Raw genomic sequence first — 15,906 nt, 5'->3', positions numbered from 1 at the left:
CAAAAGCTTTGCCTTAAAATTCATATATGTTGTCTGTGGTTCTTTAATATAGGTTCGAGAAAAAGTACCTATCAGTCATAACTTCTCACTTGTATTTCAGATACATGAAAACATATTTTGGTTTTCTGTTCATGTACTGTGAAATTCCAGTCTCTCTTCCAAAACCCTTATGGGTTCAGTACAGGTCAGTACGAGACCTGGACTGGACTGGACTGGACGGGGTTTTGTCTCCTGCAGCCATGTTGTTGTTGTTGTTTGTTGTTGTTGTTGTTGACAGGATGTGTTCAGGTCAAATAAAATCTCTGACTGGCTGTTAGACTCTGAGTTTATGTCACTGTAACTAAAAGCTGTGAGGATATAACAACTATTTTTTAAATTTATTTTAAAATGATTTTAATCACAACAATCAGAGACAAATATCATGTAGTTTGAATAATCTAAGTATATCTGACAATGTTAAGAGATTTTAAATGAATTATTTTGTTTTTTCACAGTAATTTTAGTTTGTTATAAATGAAAACTACTGTGAATATTTTCAGACTTTAATCTCAGTTTGATTGACCTCAATGTTCCTGATTCATTCTGTCAGGATTTGAAGAAAAAGTCACTTTAAAAAAACATTGTAAATACATAAAAGATAATAAAAAAAAAAAACAGGCAAAGAAATAAAAATAAAAAACTTGTAAAAATGGAATTCACGTTAGGAAATAAAACAAGTTGTAGAAATTGATATTTTTACATCTTACACATTAATTAATGTTTTGTTTTTTCTCCCATAGTAAAGTCTTTACAGGTCAACATAGTGGATACATCAGAGGTCAATTAAATTAAATTGGTTTCCTGATATAAATGAATTAGATCATCTTTCACTTTGTGTCCTCAAACTGAAAATATAAAAAACTTAAAAATACATTCATAGAATAGAAAAATAAAAAACATCACAAGCTTTACAAACATTTGCTGTAATTTGGTTCCTTTCTGAACATCATGTTCTGAGAAAGATTCTTATATTTTCTACTCAGAAAAAAAAAGAAACACTTTATTGAAAATTCAGAAAATCTGCTGACAAATCTGACAATTTTATTTCCTCACATCATGTAAAAACTGAATTTCATCTGTTTCTGTCTCAGTAGTAAAATCACATTCATGTCTTCGTTTCTTCAAGTTGTTTTTTAATTTTCTCTACATTTTTCTCTATTTCCTGTTTCCTCTCCTTCAGCATTTTAACCTCTTTACATGTTTTCTCTATTAGTTTCTCTGTCATCAGCTCCACATGTTGATGACCTTGTTTCCTCTTATCCATTTTCTCTAGACTCTCTGTCATCATTCCCTTCAGTTTTAAATATCCTGTTGCTCTCTTCTCCATCACGCTCCCCGTCTGGTTTCTTTCTTCATCAATAACTGAGTTAAGCTTCTCCTCATCCTCCTCAATCATTCTCTCTGTCTTCTCTCGTTGATCACTGAGTTGTTTTCTCTGATCCTTCAGTTCCTCTGACATCTCCATTAATCCTTCAATCAGCTGATCAATGATTCTCTGATCCTCATTTCTATGTTTTATCTCTTCCTCAAGTTCTGATTTCTTCTCAGACAAATTCTCCTTTTCTTTTGTCATGAGCTGCTTTTTCTCCTCATTCACTTCTTCTTTTAGCTTCTTCTTTGCTGCAGAAACAAGAAAAACATCAAGATTAATGTTTTACATTAATGAGTTTCTGATTATCAAAACAAATACTTCAGACATTCTGGGTCTGTTTAAAAATCTTAATACATGGATAAATATCATGTCTCATTGATCAATAAAACACATTATTAATTAACTCACATATTTCAGTTTTCCTCCATTTCCAGATAAAAGCAGCAGCTCCAATGAGAATCATGAGGCCCAGAATCACAGCAAAAATGTTAAAACTATTGCAGTCAGGCTGAGGAACGAAGAAACCATCTGAAACATGAAGAATTTCCTGTAAAAACTACAACATCTGAACTGTTAAAGTGTTAAAGTGTTTTATTTTCCCACCTGGAACATGAATGTGTGTCTCTCTGCTCTGGTTGATGTCTCTCTGCTGGACTCTGCAGGTAAAGTTGTTGTTGTTTCTCTTCTCTACAGTCACTCTGCTGCTAACAGTGTAAACACCATCAGGATCTGTGCTTTTCTCTGCAGCTCCAGGAGACATGATGTTTCCGTCTCCGTCCAGCCAGAACATCTCAGGTTCTGGATACCAGCCTGCAGCGCTGCAGTCCAGCATCACTCCACTGCTGCTGACATCCAGTCCAGATAAACTGATGCCAGGTGAGGAGGCGGAGCCTGATGGTCAGAGAGCAGAGGAGGCTGAAGAATCACATCGTTTAACATTCATACTGTGACGATCAGCTAAATGTTACATTTAAGCTGTAAATGAACTGAAGAGCCAAACGAACGTCATATTATAAATGCTGTGTATGTTTCTTTTGTTTTTTGTTTGTTTTGAAGTGAGTTTTGTGTGAAGTAGTTATGAACAGTCAGTATGTGATGTCCAGTAGATTACTTTTTATTTCAAGTAAAATTTATTCCATTATTTCATCCCATGTTGGTTTCAAAATGTAACAGTTCAGTTTTAAACTTCAAAATGTTTTAATTATGTTAAAATACTTTTCAATTATGTTTATATCTTGAATCAATCATTTTAAATAAACTGGTTATTGATAACCTTACAGCTTCATTCAGCACATCTCTCTCATTTTCCTCAAACTTTTCAAACATTACGGATTATAACAGACAATCTGAGTTCAAATGTTAAATTGATTTTATTTTGACTTTATAGCAACAGACACTTTCAGTGACTTTGATTCAAAATCAGATAATTAAACAAACTTATCTAAAAATATCCTTTCAACTTGCTGATTTTAGTACAAGAGGTAAAGCATTTGACAACACTGATAGTTTTTAGTTAAAATATCATTGCAAATATTCCTTAGTAAACATTAATATGAAGAAAATGGTTTTAATTGTATACTGTATGTTGTGATTTATTTTCTTACCAACAACAAGCTCAGTAAAATATTCCTTCTTCTCTCTGGGTAAGTAGCATCTGTATCTTCCACTGTCAGATATTCTGACGTCAGAGAGTTTCAGTGAAACGTCTCCATTTTTCAGATTTTCGGGGATCATTGACGATCTTCCCCTGAAGGCTTCATTTTGGTCGGCTGAATATTCTTTACCATCGAGATTCACAAACACAAATCTGGGTTTCAGGTCGGGTCTGCCCCACTCCACTGTCATCTTAGTCGCATCTTTAGGAGGTTTCAGGAAACACGGCAGAACCACGTCCTCACCGACCATCACAGTAACTGACTGAGGTAAATCCGTCTGCTGAGCCTCACCTGAAGATGACAAAAGATGAGGAAGTTCAACTGTAGTGGGAATTTGTCCTCAAACCAACATAACAGTCACTTTATGTTGGTTTATATCCCCGATGTATCAAGGCTTGTTTTGCTGCCCTCTAGTGGTTGTAATTATTTCCAACCTCTAACTACCACATTATTAATTGGTATGCTTATTAGCATAGTAAACACCACTTTTATTATTTGTGGTGTAGCACTTATTCAGTCAAAGTGTGTGATGACACACACATTGATATTAAACTATTTTCTGTCTGTTACATTAAGAGTTCACATCAGTTTCTGTTTATCTGTTTTCAGAGCCTCTACAACTTTAACAGGTTTTAGAAACTGGCTGGTTTTAGCTAATTTTTGTTTTGAAAGTTTAAGTTTATAACACAAAGCTACTATCTAATTAGTGAGATTAATGTCAGACAGATGAATGAGTCAAACTGCCAAGAGTGCAAAAGTTTAAGGTGTAAATAAATATAGCAGCTGGTGTTTATTCAGCAATTTGTTGTTCACCAAACTTGCATAAAATAATAAAATACTTTAAAGAAGAAGAAGAAGGAAACAATAAAAACAAACATGAATGACTGCTGGCAACATGTTGGTCAACAGAACTGCTCTACATGATTTCATTCATTTCATTGAGTTGAATCTTCAGCCCTTAAATAAAAACGTTTTTGTTGCCTAAATGTCCTGATTTTTCCAAACTCTGTTGACTAAAGCAAACATTTCTCATCCTGGAATCATGGAGGAAACAGATAAATATCACAGTCAGACTTACAGTGTAAAATTAATTTAAACAGATTCCAGTAAATTTGTGTAGAAATTACCTTTGCAGGTGAAAATGAGGAGCAGGAAGCCAGTCCCAGCAATAATGGAGAGAAGATTCATAGGAAACATCTTTTCCTTATGAAGTGACCTGTTAATGTAGCATACACAGAGAGTATGGTTTTAAATTAATTTAGTGTTAAAAGGGTTTCTATCAAAATGACATGACGACTATGTAAATAAATATAGTTTATGCAGCGTCTGTGATTTTCAGCTGTAATTTTTCTTTGTCATAAAGGATTTCAAATATAACAACTTTTTCTTTCCAAATGAATATTTTTAAATAATCATTGAAAATGTCAATATCAATGTTTTTGAACACTGAATGAGAAATCAACACTTCAAATTAAGACATAGTGGTTCATGCAAACTTTCACCCTAAAAGAAGAGATTAAATAAATATTTATTAGCAGTAAAAAGCTCCTTTCTAACATCTAAAATCTTCCAAAGGTTCTCAACACAAAAAGCAAAGTCTTTAAGTTTTTCAAATACAGGAAGATAAAACACTTCCTTAAGTCACAATGAAAAGTTAAAACTTTAGAAAATGATTTAAAACCACCACCACCAACAACAAAGTCATATCTTTGTTAAAAAAGTAATGAAAGGTATAATACAGGAGAGAAAATGTAACATGTTGTTTCATTTACCCGACATTTTGATTAAGACAAACCTGCAGCAGGAGCAGTTAAACTATCGACAGTCGTCAAAAGAACCAGAACCAGGAAATCAGCGGTAAAGTCCAAAGACAAATGTTTAAATTTACAGTCGTCATTTTAAAAGCATCTACATTTAAATAGTTTAAAGCTTAAACAAATTATATTTGTTAGTTTTCAATGTTAAATTTCAAAAGTTTTTATCAGTCAAAATAAACTCATAATCTAACACTCAATTTGACTAAAATTGACTTTCAAACAATAATATGAACAATTAGAAAATATTTCAGACTAGATTAAGAACTTTTAAGAGAAAAATGGTCAGATATAATGTTAGAAGCTTTCAGTACGTACCTGAACTGCAGAAACTCATTTATGATCAAACAAGGATCAAAGTAACAGGAAGATGAGATTCTGGGTCAAAGTCCATCAACAACTCAGTTTATATGTAATAAAATCAGGTGTGTTCAGATTGTAGGTTGTAACTTTTGCAGTGATTTATCAGAAACCCAAAAGGTTTTCTCTTTTGTAAAAATCTTTTAACAAAATCTTTTAACAAAACCTTTTAACAAAGGAACATATGAATTTATGTTTCTGAAATGACTGGTGGAAAATAATGATCTTTTTCTCAATATTCAAATTTGTTGAGATTTGTCTGGATATAAAGCCTTTAAAATAAGTACAAAACTCATCATCACTTTCCATCTACAATGAATTGAAATTCATCATTTCAACCTGAAAACAATTGTTTGAATAAATTAGTGTGAAGCCCAAAAGCAATATAATGCTCCATCCCAGGATGAGCGTATGTAAACTTCTGACTCCAGTTGTTGTAACATAGAAAAAAAATTCCAAAAATAAAGATGTAAAAGAAGAAACAAGTCAACAGTTGTTCAGACTGTTTTTTTACAGTGATGATTTTATTTTGGTAATAAATCACTGATCTTTTTAACACAAGTTTGTGAAATAAAATTATAATAAATCACATTTTGGACGTAAAGATGCTTTAGCATAAGAACCACAGTAATCAGCTTTCTGTTCTGAGACTGGAGGTTCTGTTAAATTGCCCTAAGTAAAAAAAAGTATGCTTTAGTAAACTTAGTTTAGTAAACTAAATTTTAACATACTTTAGAATACTTTGATTGATGAACTTAAACTGTACTATTTTGGAACAATTTTTTTTGGGCTTAGTATAGTTTAGTAGTATTTAAATAGTATTAAATGACAACTTTTAGTATACTTTAGTATACTCAACATACTTTTTTGGAACAACTTAAAGTTGTATTTAGTGTACTTTAAGTATACTTTTTTTTATGTAGAATTCAAGAGAAATATTCCAAAAATATTCCATATTGAGTGCACTAATTCTATCATAGTATTAAAAATATACTTTTAATATATTTTAAAAATACTACTAATATATTAGTAGTAAGATTAATCAAAGGCCAGCCATGTCTCAGGATTCAGAGTTTCTAACACAGGATTAAAGAAACATTTTGACTTCAACCATGATTATGGAGATTAAATCTACAAATCTCTAAATGTTTCATAAAAAAAATAGAAATGAGAATATTTTGTAGCTTTTTCTTTTTGTCTTTTTTCCTCACAAAACTTCTAATCCAATCATGTTTTCTTACATTTACAACTCATCAGACATATTTGTGCACTTTGGGCTCCCTGCTACGTAAAAGCAGAATTACACATAAATACATAGTTTTGTTAATCTAATGCATTTGCTTAAATGTCAAAATGTAGTAGTAATTTTAAGCTTTAATAATAGCTACTGACATGTAGCAGAATGAATTTTAAAGATCCTTTTAGTCCATTTGAAATGGGCCCTTCGGTCTTATAGAGCTTTTTCTCCATATAGTCTAGAAGACATTCTGTTTAAGCCAGCGGCAGGAGGACTCGTCTAGCCTCTAACTGCCTCCAATCCAAAAGTTATCACCCTTTTCAATTATTAAGGCAATCAACGAGTAGCTCTCACAGTTGCATAACCTCAATAATCACTTTTGTTAACGGCAGCTCTCTCCCTTTTAATAACGAGCACTTGTTGCAGACTAGATACATTTTAGTGGTTTAGCTTGAACCCCAGGGTGATTATTTACTCATCGTCAAAGAAACCTATGGAGCCGCCATCTTCCTAGAACTGTGTACATAGATTTTATCATAATTCAGAAGCAACCTTACTAACTCCTGACTCAGAATTAATTTCAATGTCCACAATCACCAGCAAAATTTAATATGTATTTTTATACAGGGTTAAGTGACAACAGCTTAATTCAAAATGAATCACCAATTGCAATTAACAATTTTAGATATCAATCACCACCACATTATCAATCCCTTCCCTATCCTATCACTAGATTTCCTAAGAGGCTTTGGGAAGCAGTTGTACTCATACCCAGTAGATGTTATGTCCCTTGGCAACAGAAATTGTGAAGTTCTTGGTTGGAATCTTGTCTTGATGAGACAAAAATCCCCTTGAAATGGAACAAAGCAGATCCACTCCTTTTTATCTTTTGGACTCTCAGATCCCAGTCAATCAGTGACCTTTGTCCATTCACCAAGTCCGTTGCAGCAGGGTTGGGGTCGTTAGGGCAGAGAGCAGGACAGCGGTCGAACCAGGAAACCCGGAACTGTGGGTACACGGGTCTTGTCCCTTTCAGGTGGTGCGGAGCCTTTAGCCTGTCCGTGGTTTCCAGGGCGCTGTCCTCTGCATCATGTTGGCTCTACTCCGACACTAGGAACGAAGAACCCTTTGCTTCCCCTTTTTGTGTGTATATGTGTGTATGTGGATGGAATACGTGACAACTCGACCGTTCACGTAAATAAATCCTGTGACCTTGTGGCCATTGGAAATCATCTAACTCTTCGCCCACTTTCACTTCTCTTTTCTTTGTCCGCTCATCCACGAACATCCGTTCAATTTCTTGTTTTGGACTTCCCTGTAATCTCCAACTCAGGTCAGTCCCACGGTCAAGTCCCAAATTAACCGGTCCAACGTTGTTTCTTACTACAGCATGCAGCTTCTCTAGTTTCTACTTTACTCTCTGCCCTGCTGCAACCAGCATGTCTCACCCAAAAGCCTTTTATTTTAACCTAATACTCTAATCTGATTTACATTTTCCAGAACTCAAAAATTTAACATTTGATTACTAAAAATCATTCCACTGAAATACAGACACTGCCTGATTACTCAGACCCATAACATGTCAAACAAAATAAAATACATGAAATACATGTCAAATAAATCGGCATATATGATTAAGACTTTTCTATATTTGACTGTTTTTACTTCTAAGAATTAACACTTTTTGTAATGAATCATTGTTTCAATCAAGAAAAATCAAAAACACAGGATTACTCATTCCTCTCATGCTCTTGTTATCTGTTTTCTGCTTTTCCCTGACCTTTCACCTTCCATCTACCTCCAACACAACATCAGTGATCTTTAATTACAACTAAAGCTTTTACACCATCTCAAGCTTAAACGTCAAAATCACATTTAAAACTTTTTTAGTTTCTGCTCAATCCAACATTCATTTATGTGTTTGATTCAGCATTCATTTATAATATCATGATAACCATAACTTATTAGATACTCTTATTATAATGTTAATATAAGTTTTTACAGATGTTTTCTGAAGGAAAGTCAGATTAAACCAATATTAATTATTGGCTTAATTATAAGTTATTATTAATTTAAGTATTTTACTCTGGGTTTTATCCAATTACTCAAAATGTTTAGATTTTATTCTTTAAACCTTTTATGCTTTGAAATAAGGAGTAGTCTGAACTATTTTTATACATCTGCAGGCTGGAAACTTCCTCTTTCTTCAGGAAACCTGCCGTTCCTGCTTCATGACTCTCTTTCTGCCTGACTTTGTTTTTATGATTAGATAGAAAAAAGAAAGTAGAATTAAAGCAAAGTTTGCAGGACGCAATAACGACACACATGTAACTCTATGTCAAACTTAATCAGAATACATGAGTATTACTGCCATGAATTAACCCCATGATTTTACCCTTACCCCCATATTAGATCAACCCATCAATTTAATACTCAAAATGAATCAGTAGGAATCAAAAATACAAGGCAACAATCTCTCCCAGGTCAGCATAACCTGTTTTCTGCATGCGCCTGGAATGATCTCATCCAGATTGCCATTTTTCACAACAATCTGTGGCTTTCTAATCAAATTGACTTTACTGGAGCAGAGCTGATTGGCTCACCAATTGGCAGCTCCACCAATCCACCAATCCCTGACAAGGCCTCCCTTTTTAAATCCACCACTTCCTGAGAGAAGAGACGGGTGATTTTTTGTTGAGACAGCTTATCACTTTGTTGGGTGTTTGACTGTGTAAATAGCTTTGTCTTTCTATGAGCTTTTTGTAAACTTTGATAGCTTTTGTCCATGTGGGGGTTTTGTATCTCTACTAGGGATTTGTAGTTTTTTTTTAATTTAACCTTGTTAATCTGGACAAAAGGTGCAGTTTTGCTTTGTTAAGATCTTTAGATTACAACTCTGATTGTTTTGTGGATTTAGTTTTATTTAGTGTTTTTGGTTGTAAGCAAGTATCTTTTGATTATTGTTGATTTTTACCTTTTTATTTTGGCAAACCCAGACAATAAACCTCAAACTGTTAAATCTTTAACATCTAGGTTTCTTTAATGTTACTTCTCCTCCCCCTGGCTGAGCTGGGTGATGACAGTCAGCATTTCCAAGAGTCTCAACAAACAGTCAGGCTTCTCCTATGGGTCCCATCTGTGTAATAGTTAGCAGGATAACATGAGGGACCAGACTTTACTTTTCAGCTACTGAACAGGTGATGGTTCCCTGATTTGTAAAACTAAATTGGATTTTTCACTCAACTAAATTAGTTTAGTTGGCTGCTGTGTAAGATTTGAGGATACTTGTTTATTTCGTCTGAATCTCCATTGGCTCCAGAACTTTCTCTATGTTCAGTGATTGTCGTTCAATGTTTTTCTTTTCCTCTTCTAATTTCCACTGGGTCTGTAACAGTTTTTCTTTTTCCTTTAACAACGACTCTGTGTCATCAGAGCTTTGACTGTCTGTTATTTTAGTTTCCACTGATTGAAGTTCTTCTTTGTTTTTCTTCTTTTCAGACTCAACTTCTCTGAGTTGTTCTGATAGTTGATGTTTCTGGTTCTCCAGTTCAGTTTTCACTTCATTCAGGGTGGAAAGAAGCGACTCTTCCTGATCCTGCTTTCCCCGTCGGCCTCGGTGTCTGAACTGCAGCCTCGACTTGATTCCTGTCATGCAAAGGGAATGCCTTAATAACACCTTAATAACTTATTCATCATCATCTCTGCTCACTTACTGGTTGTTTCATTTTCAGTCTCAATTTCAGCAACTTGTCTGTTATCTCTGCTCGAGTCGTTCATGGTGGAAAGAAGTGGCTCTTCTTCATCACGTCCTTGGTGCTTGTGGTGCCTTGACCTCTTACCTGCCATGGAGAAAAAAATAACATCATCACATAGTTAAACATTTCATTTTACTTTGAAACACTGATGCTTTTTTAAATTTAAAACAATTTTAAATATTTTATATATAGTGGTAGCAAAAATAATTCATGTTTACTGCAAAACATTTGACAAATGATCAGTAACTGTAACTTACATGTATAGTTGTATATAAAGACACAGCCAATGGATAGTAAAACCCCAGTAACCAGTCCAACGGCTCCGCTGATCAGGGCCCATTTCAGATTGTTGCTGTGGTCCATTTCAGGTGAAGAAGCTAAACTGATAAACAGTAAATAATAATCCACCATTGGTTTCTTTTTAAAATGTAAAATGTATTTTTACATCTGTGTACTAATTCATAAATTTACGCAAAAACGTATTCAGAAGATGTAAAATCAACTTAAAAACTAAAAAGCAGAAGTTTAAATGAGCTTATATGTATGTTGTAGTTTTAATGTTGTTTTCCTTTTAAGCTGAAGGATTCAAAAAGGAGGACACAGGACACTGCGTATTTACAGTGAAATAAAGTGTTGGAAATATTATGTGTTGTTATCATTCTTACATGTGTATAGATTATTGATCTTACCATAGCAGTCTTATATTATTATAGATTATTGTGATTCTAATTTAAAGTGTTCTAACTTCCCTCTGTTTGTATAAGCTGACCTGGAGGTCCCATCTGCCTGTTCGTCCTCATGTGAAACAGTTAACTGTGTATTTTTCCCAGACCTTGAATTATGTTTCCACAGCTGCCTTCTTATCAACCGGAATACTCCCTACCTTAGGAACTGCCTGCGTGCAGAAGGAGTTTGTTTCTCCCGTCTTGCTTTCCTATCCTCCCTCTTCTCCTTGATAATAAAAGACTAGTTCAAACTGGAAGTTATTAGAACGTGCGGTGGGCAGCTCACTGGAGCGGTCCGCTGCGTCTTCTTCTTTCATGAAAGCTTGGTAAAAACTCACATACGTTGTCTGTGATTCTTTCTTCTTATGAAGGTTCAGAAAAATACCTGTCATAAAGAAACTCATCAGCAGAACAACTGGAGACAACAGAAAATAGGAAATGAAACAAAATGGAACAGGATGATCCAATACTAGAGAGAAAACCAGGAAGTTGATTTACACTACTACACTAAGAACTGGTGTCATGCTACATTAGAAAAAAACTAACAGAAAATGTTAAAACATAAATACTTAAGTTCAAAAACATAAACAAATCTCTGAAAGACAAGATACAACAAATATGAAAAAATGGATCACGTGAAGCTGTAGACCATTTTTCTGATGAATTGACATAGATAAAGTAGAAGAAACAAAATAAAATTGGGCATTACCTATTTGTGTTAATATTCTAAAAACGTACCTTTTGTGTTCACGACGAAGCCAGTTCAGTTCAGTTCAGCTCACCGAAGAGCAAATGAGCAACAGTCTCAAAGTCCTGCAATAAACTAAACAGTTTCAATCTTGTGACCTGAAAATAAATCAAGTTTATTAGTACAGAACATTTCAGCAACAACACAGTTCAAAGTGCTTTACATCATAAAAACACAAAAATACAAAGATATAAATTATAAAAGAAACCACAAAACAACAAACAGAGACATTTCTTAGTTTACCCAAGCTTTACTCAACCTTACCTGGAAAAAAAACATAGACAATTATTTATTTCATAATTATGACTCAATTCTTTGGAACATAAGATTTATTCTGTAATATTTACATTTATATTATATTTGTAATTAATACATATGTTAATTATAAACCATATTTATATCGAATGTTTTTTTTTTATGTGTGTGTATATTTGTGCACACTAATTAATTAATTTTGACACATGCTGATACACAAATGGTACATATACATATGTTTACGAAATTTAACCCTCTGATGCGTGAGTGACTCACTATACAGTTTTCCGTGACTGGGTCCTTTTTGACTTCATTGTGTTTTTTTTGTTTCACACAAGAGTTATTTCATGTTTGAAATATGTTCATTTTTCACTCTTTTAAATGTTTTTAGATCAATTTGTAGAACATTTTTAAAACAAAATGACAAGAGCAGCAATTTTACAACAATGATGAAATGTTAATAATGGACAATGTTAACATCCATTATGTGTGTGTGGGCAAGGGGGGGGGGGGGCTGCGAAAGAGCACGTTTGTTGAAACTTGCTAGCTAACCAAGCTAACTAACATTACTGTCTCTATTCTATTATGCTATGTGTATCATGCATGTGAGTGTGTGTATTTGTGTGATTTATTTATCCATCCATCCATCTTCCGTTTATCTGGGGTCGGGTCGCGGGGTCAGCAGCCTAAGTAAGGAGGCTCAGAGTTTGCTCTCCCCAGCCTCTTGTTCCAGCGCCTCTGATGGAACCCATGGTGTTCCCAGACCACACCCAGACCACACCCATGGTCACACACATCGTCAGCGTGTCCTGGGTCTCCTCCTGGTGGGACGTGCCCCTCACCAGGGAGGCGTCCAGGAGGCATCCTGACCAGATGCCGAGCCTCAACTGGCTCCTCTCAACATGAAGGAGCAGTGGCTCTACCCTGAGTCTCTCCTGGATGACTGAGCTTCTCATCCTATCTCTAAGGGAGAGCCCAGCCACCCTACAGGGAAAACTAATTTCAGCCGCTTGTATCCATGATCACGTTCTTTCGGTCATGACCCAAAGCTCATGACTATAGATGAGGGTGGGAAGGTAGATCAGCCAGTAAATCGAGAGCTTCGCTTTTTGACTCAGCTCTCTCTTCACCACGATGGACCGGTACAGCACCGGCTTCATGACAGACGCTGCACCAATCCGCCTGTCGATCTCCCGCTCTCTTCTTCCCTCATTCGTGAACAAGATCCCCAGATACTTAAACTCCTCCACTTGAGGCAGGACGACCCCCCTGACCCGGAGAAGGAACTCTACCCTTTTCTGGCTCAAGACCATGGCCTCGGATTTGGAGGCACTGAGCCTCATCCCAGCCGCTTCACACTCGGCCACGAACCGCTCCAGCAAGAGCTGCAGATCACAATACTTGAACTCCTCCACTTGGGGCAGGACATCCTCCCCGACCCAGAGAAGGCACTCTATACTTTTCTGGCTCATTTATTTATGCATTTATTTCTATAGCTATGAATTTTTATTTTATTTATTGAGATGATAAAAGAAAGAACCTTGAACACATTGATCAACAGGTTTTGCATGTCATTCAACACATTTTCTCTCTCTTGGTTTTCTCATCCAAGGTGTCAGACACACACAGAGAGACACACACACATGCACACACAAATAATAAAGATGCGCAATAAAGTATAGGTGGTAACATTAGCTAGTTCGTTAGATAACTAGTGTTGGCTAATTTTGAAGAAGGCTAATATGTTGATTTGTGACAATAACACTGTCGCAGTACCCATTATTGACGCACACAAACACATTTGTGAGATAATACTTATATGTAAGAGTTCTTGCTGTGTAAAATAATATTATTCAGGGGTGACACTTAGGTCTTAGTGTGTTTGGTTCACAAAAAAATGTTTTCCTGACAGTCACAGTTGGTAAGAAACAAAGATTCCCATTAAATTCGCACATTTTCTGCCTCTTTAACTTCATGATGTGCAATATTTTTCTAAATTCCCAACTATTTTAGTCATGCAATACGTTCTGTCATTCAAAATATTATTTTCTTTTTATTAGTCAAATACAATAACCAAATTTCTATGGAAAATCAAACTAAATCCCACAAAATAGGACATGTATTCAAAAGAGAGACCATCAGAAACACTGAAAATTATTTTAATGTTAAAACACTTTTAAAAAATATATGCAAACAAATTACCAAACAGCTTAATATGCATCTGACATGATAAGGAACCTGCGATAGTGATATGAGTTTTAGAATTATACATTTGGTGTTAAACGTTTATTTACATTTGACATATTTAGCAATAATATTATTGATTCATGCATCATGCAGTAGTTTTATTGTCTGTGTTGCTTTTTAAGAAGCATCAGTTCATTTCATCTTGACTAGTTTAGGATCCCTGTTTAAATTTTCTGATTGTTGCTCATTTCATTAGAATCAGATCATAAAGCTGTAAATTGTGAACAGAAAAGGCTGTTTTAAGCAGTTAGTGGGACTGAGAGAACAGATTCAACACTAAAGAGAGAAGCAGGACCCATAGAATCTTGCATATCAGTCACTTCACATCTGTTTTTTAGTACTTTGTTCTGATTTAGTCACATTTTCTCCTGTTATTTTCTAAACATCCTTATTTTTCTCCATTGTTCTCATCATCTGCATCTCTATAGGTTCCATCACCTTGTCTATGTTCAGTATCTGTCTTTCATAAAGTTTCTTCTCCTCATCCAGTTTCCACTGAGACTTTAACAGATTTTCTTTTTCCCTTAATAACAGATCCTTGTCATCAGAGTTTTTTCTCTCAGTGATTTTTTCCACCACCATCTGAACTTCCTCTTTGTTTTTCTTCCTCTTGGTCTCAACATCTTGGAGTTTTTGGACCAGCTGATCCTTCTGGGTCTCCAGTTCAGTTTTGACTTTGTTCAGCAGCTTCTGGTTCTCATCTGTTGTTGGAAATAAAGATATAAAATTTAAGAGCCACTCTCTGACTGATGGTCAGAATATCTACATACTGCAGTCATTGGTTTATGTTCTGTCACTGTTTTCTGGTGATTTATCATTCACCTAAAGTTTTCTGAAAACGTAACAAGAGTTACAATCCAATCTGGATTCTCCTTCTCTGATTAGTTTAAAAAATGAGGCTGAACAAATTTAGTTCTTCTGCTGAATCATCAATAAACTGTTACAATCACAGATTCTTTCTTTTGTAATTAATTCATCTATAACATTAAATATTTAAACTTTTTCTCTGAGGTTACCTTTTTCCTTTTCACCTCTATTCCATGTTTTCAGTTTATCCCATATTTCTGTCTGCAGCTCCTCAATAAAATCCTGATTGAAGATCTGCATGAAAAATAGTTTTCCTGTCTACAGATTGATCAGAGTCATGCTGAATCGATTGTATTCTAATCATATGTTATTGTATTTCTCCTGAATTGTTTTTAGTCTTTTCAGTTCACTACAGAAGAAGAAGGAAACCTGTTGACCTCTGTGTCCAATGGGGGCTCAGTACTGCCCCCTATCAGTACTTTCTGCCTCACCTGTGTATTTATGGCCGATCTGACGGTAATGAATATTGGATTTTATTTTCAGGTATTGCAGTAAAGGCGCTGAATACAGATGGAACTTGGTCATGCTACTTTAAGTTATTCTAGTTCCTGCTTCTCTTCGTTCAGCTCACTAAATGACGACTTCGGTTTATTTTCTAGTTGTTCTGTTTCACTCTGCTGATTTATATTCTCACCTGCTTTGGGAAACAATCTAGAGATTATATAGAAATTCAGTGCAAAACAGCCAACAGTCCAATCAACCCATTTGTAATTTCTTGAGAGAGTTAGAAAGTTAATCAAGCAACAATTTCACCTCCCAGATCAAAATGTTGGTACTGCTACCAGATTTCACAGGAAATGTAACAGTTTTTTTTTTTTTAACTAACTACTAC

General features: G+C 35.0%; 1 protein-coding gene across 1 annotated transcript in view; it reads right to left on the bottom strand.

The window, feature by feature from the left end:
* The window catches only part of LOC103149030 (selection and upkeep of intraepithelial T-cells protein 5-like), a 23,367-nt gene extending 7,768 nt beyond the window's left edge, over positions 1-15,599 (bottom strand). Inside the window, exons 1-6 of the mRNA XM_016679639.1 lie at positions 15,506-15,599; positions 14,646-14,908; positions 7,398-7,576; positions 4,194-4,282; positions 3,016-3,357; positions 2,015-2,302 (exon numbers count right to left, since the gene is read on the bottom strand). Of these exons, the coding sequence (XP_016535125.1) occupies positions 2,015-2,302; positions 3,016-3,357; positions 4,194-4,282; positions 7,398-7,576; positions 14,646-14,908; positions 15,506-15,599 (1,255 nt within the window). The remainder of the gene's footprint in view (positions 1-2,014; positions 2,303-3,015; positions 3,358-4,193; positions 4,283-7,397; positions 7,577-14,645; positions 14,909-15,505) is intronic.
* Between the last annotated feature and the right edge of the window lie 307 nt (positions 15,600-15,906).

The sequence above is a fragment of the Poecilia formosa genome, unplaced genomic scaffold (assembly GCF_000485575.1).
Source record: "Poecilia formosa unplaced genomic scaffold, Poecilia_formosa-5.1.2 Scaffold217, whole genome shotgun sequence".
Classification (NCBI taxonomy): Eukaryota; Metazoa; Chordata; class Actinopteri; order Cyprinodontiformes; family Poeciliidae; genus Poecilia; species Poecilia formosa.
This window is presented reverse-complemented; position numbering and strand designations above follow the sequence as displayed.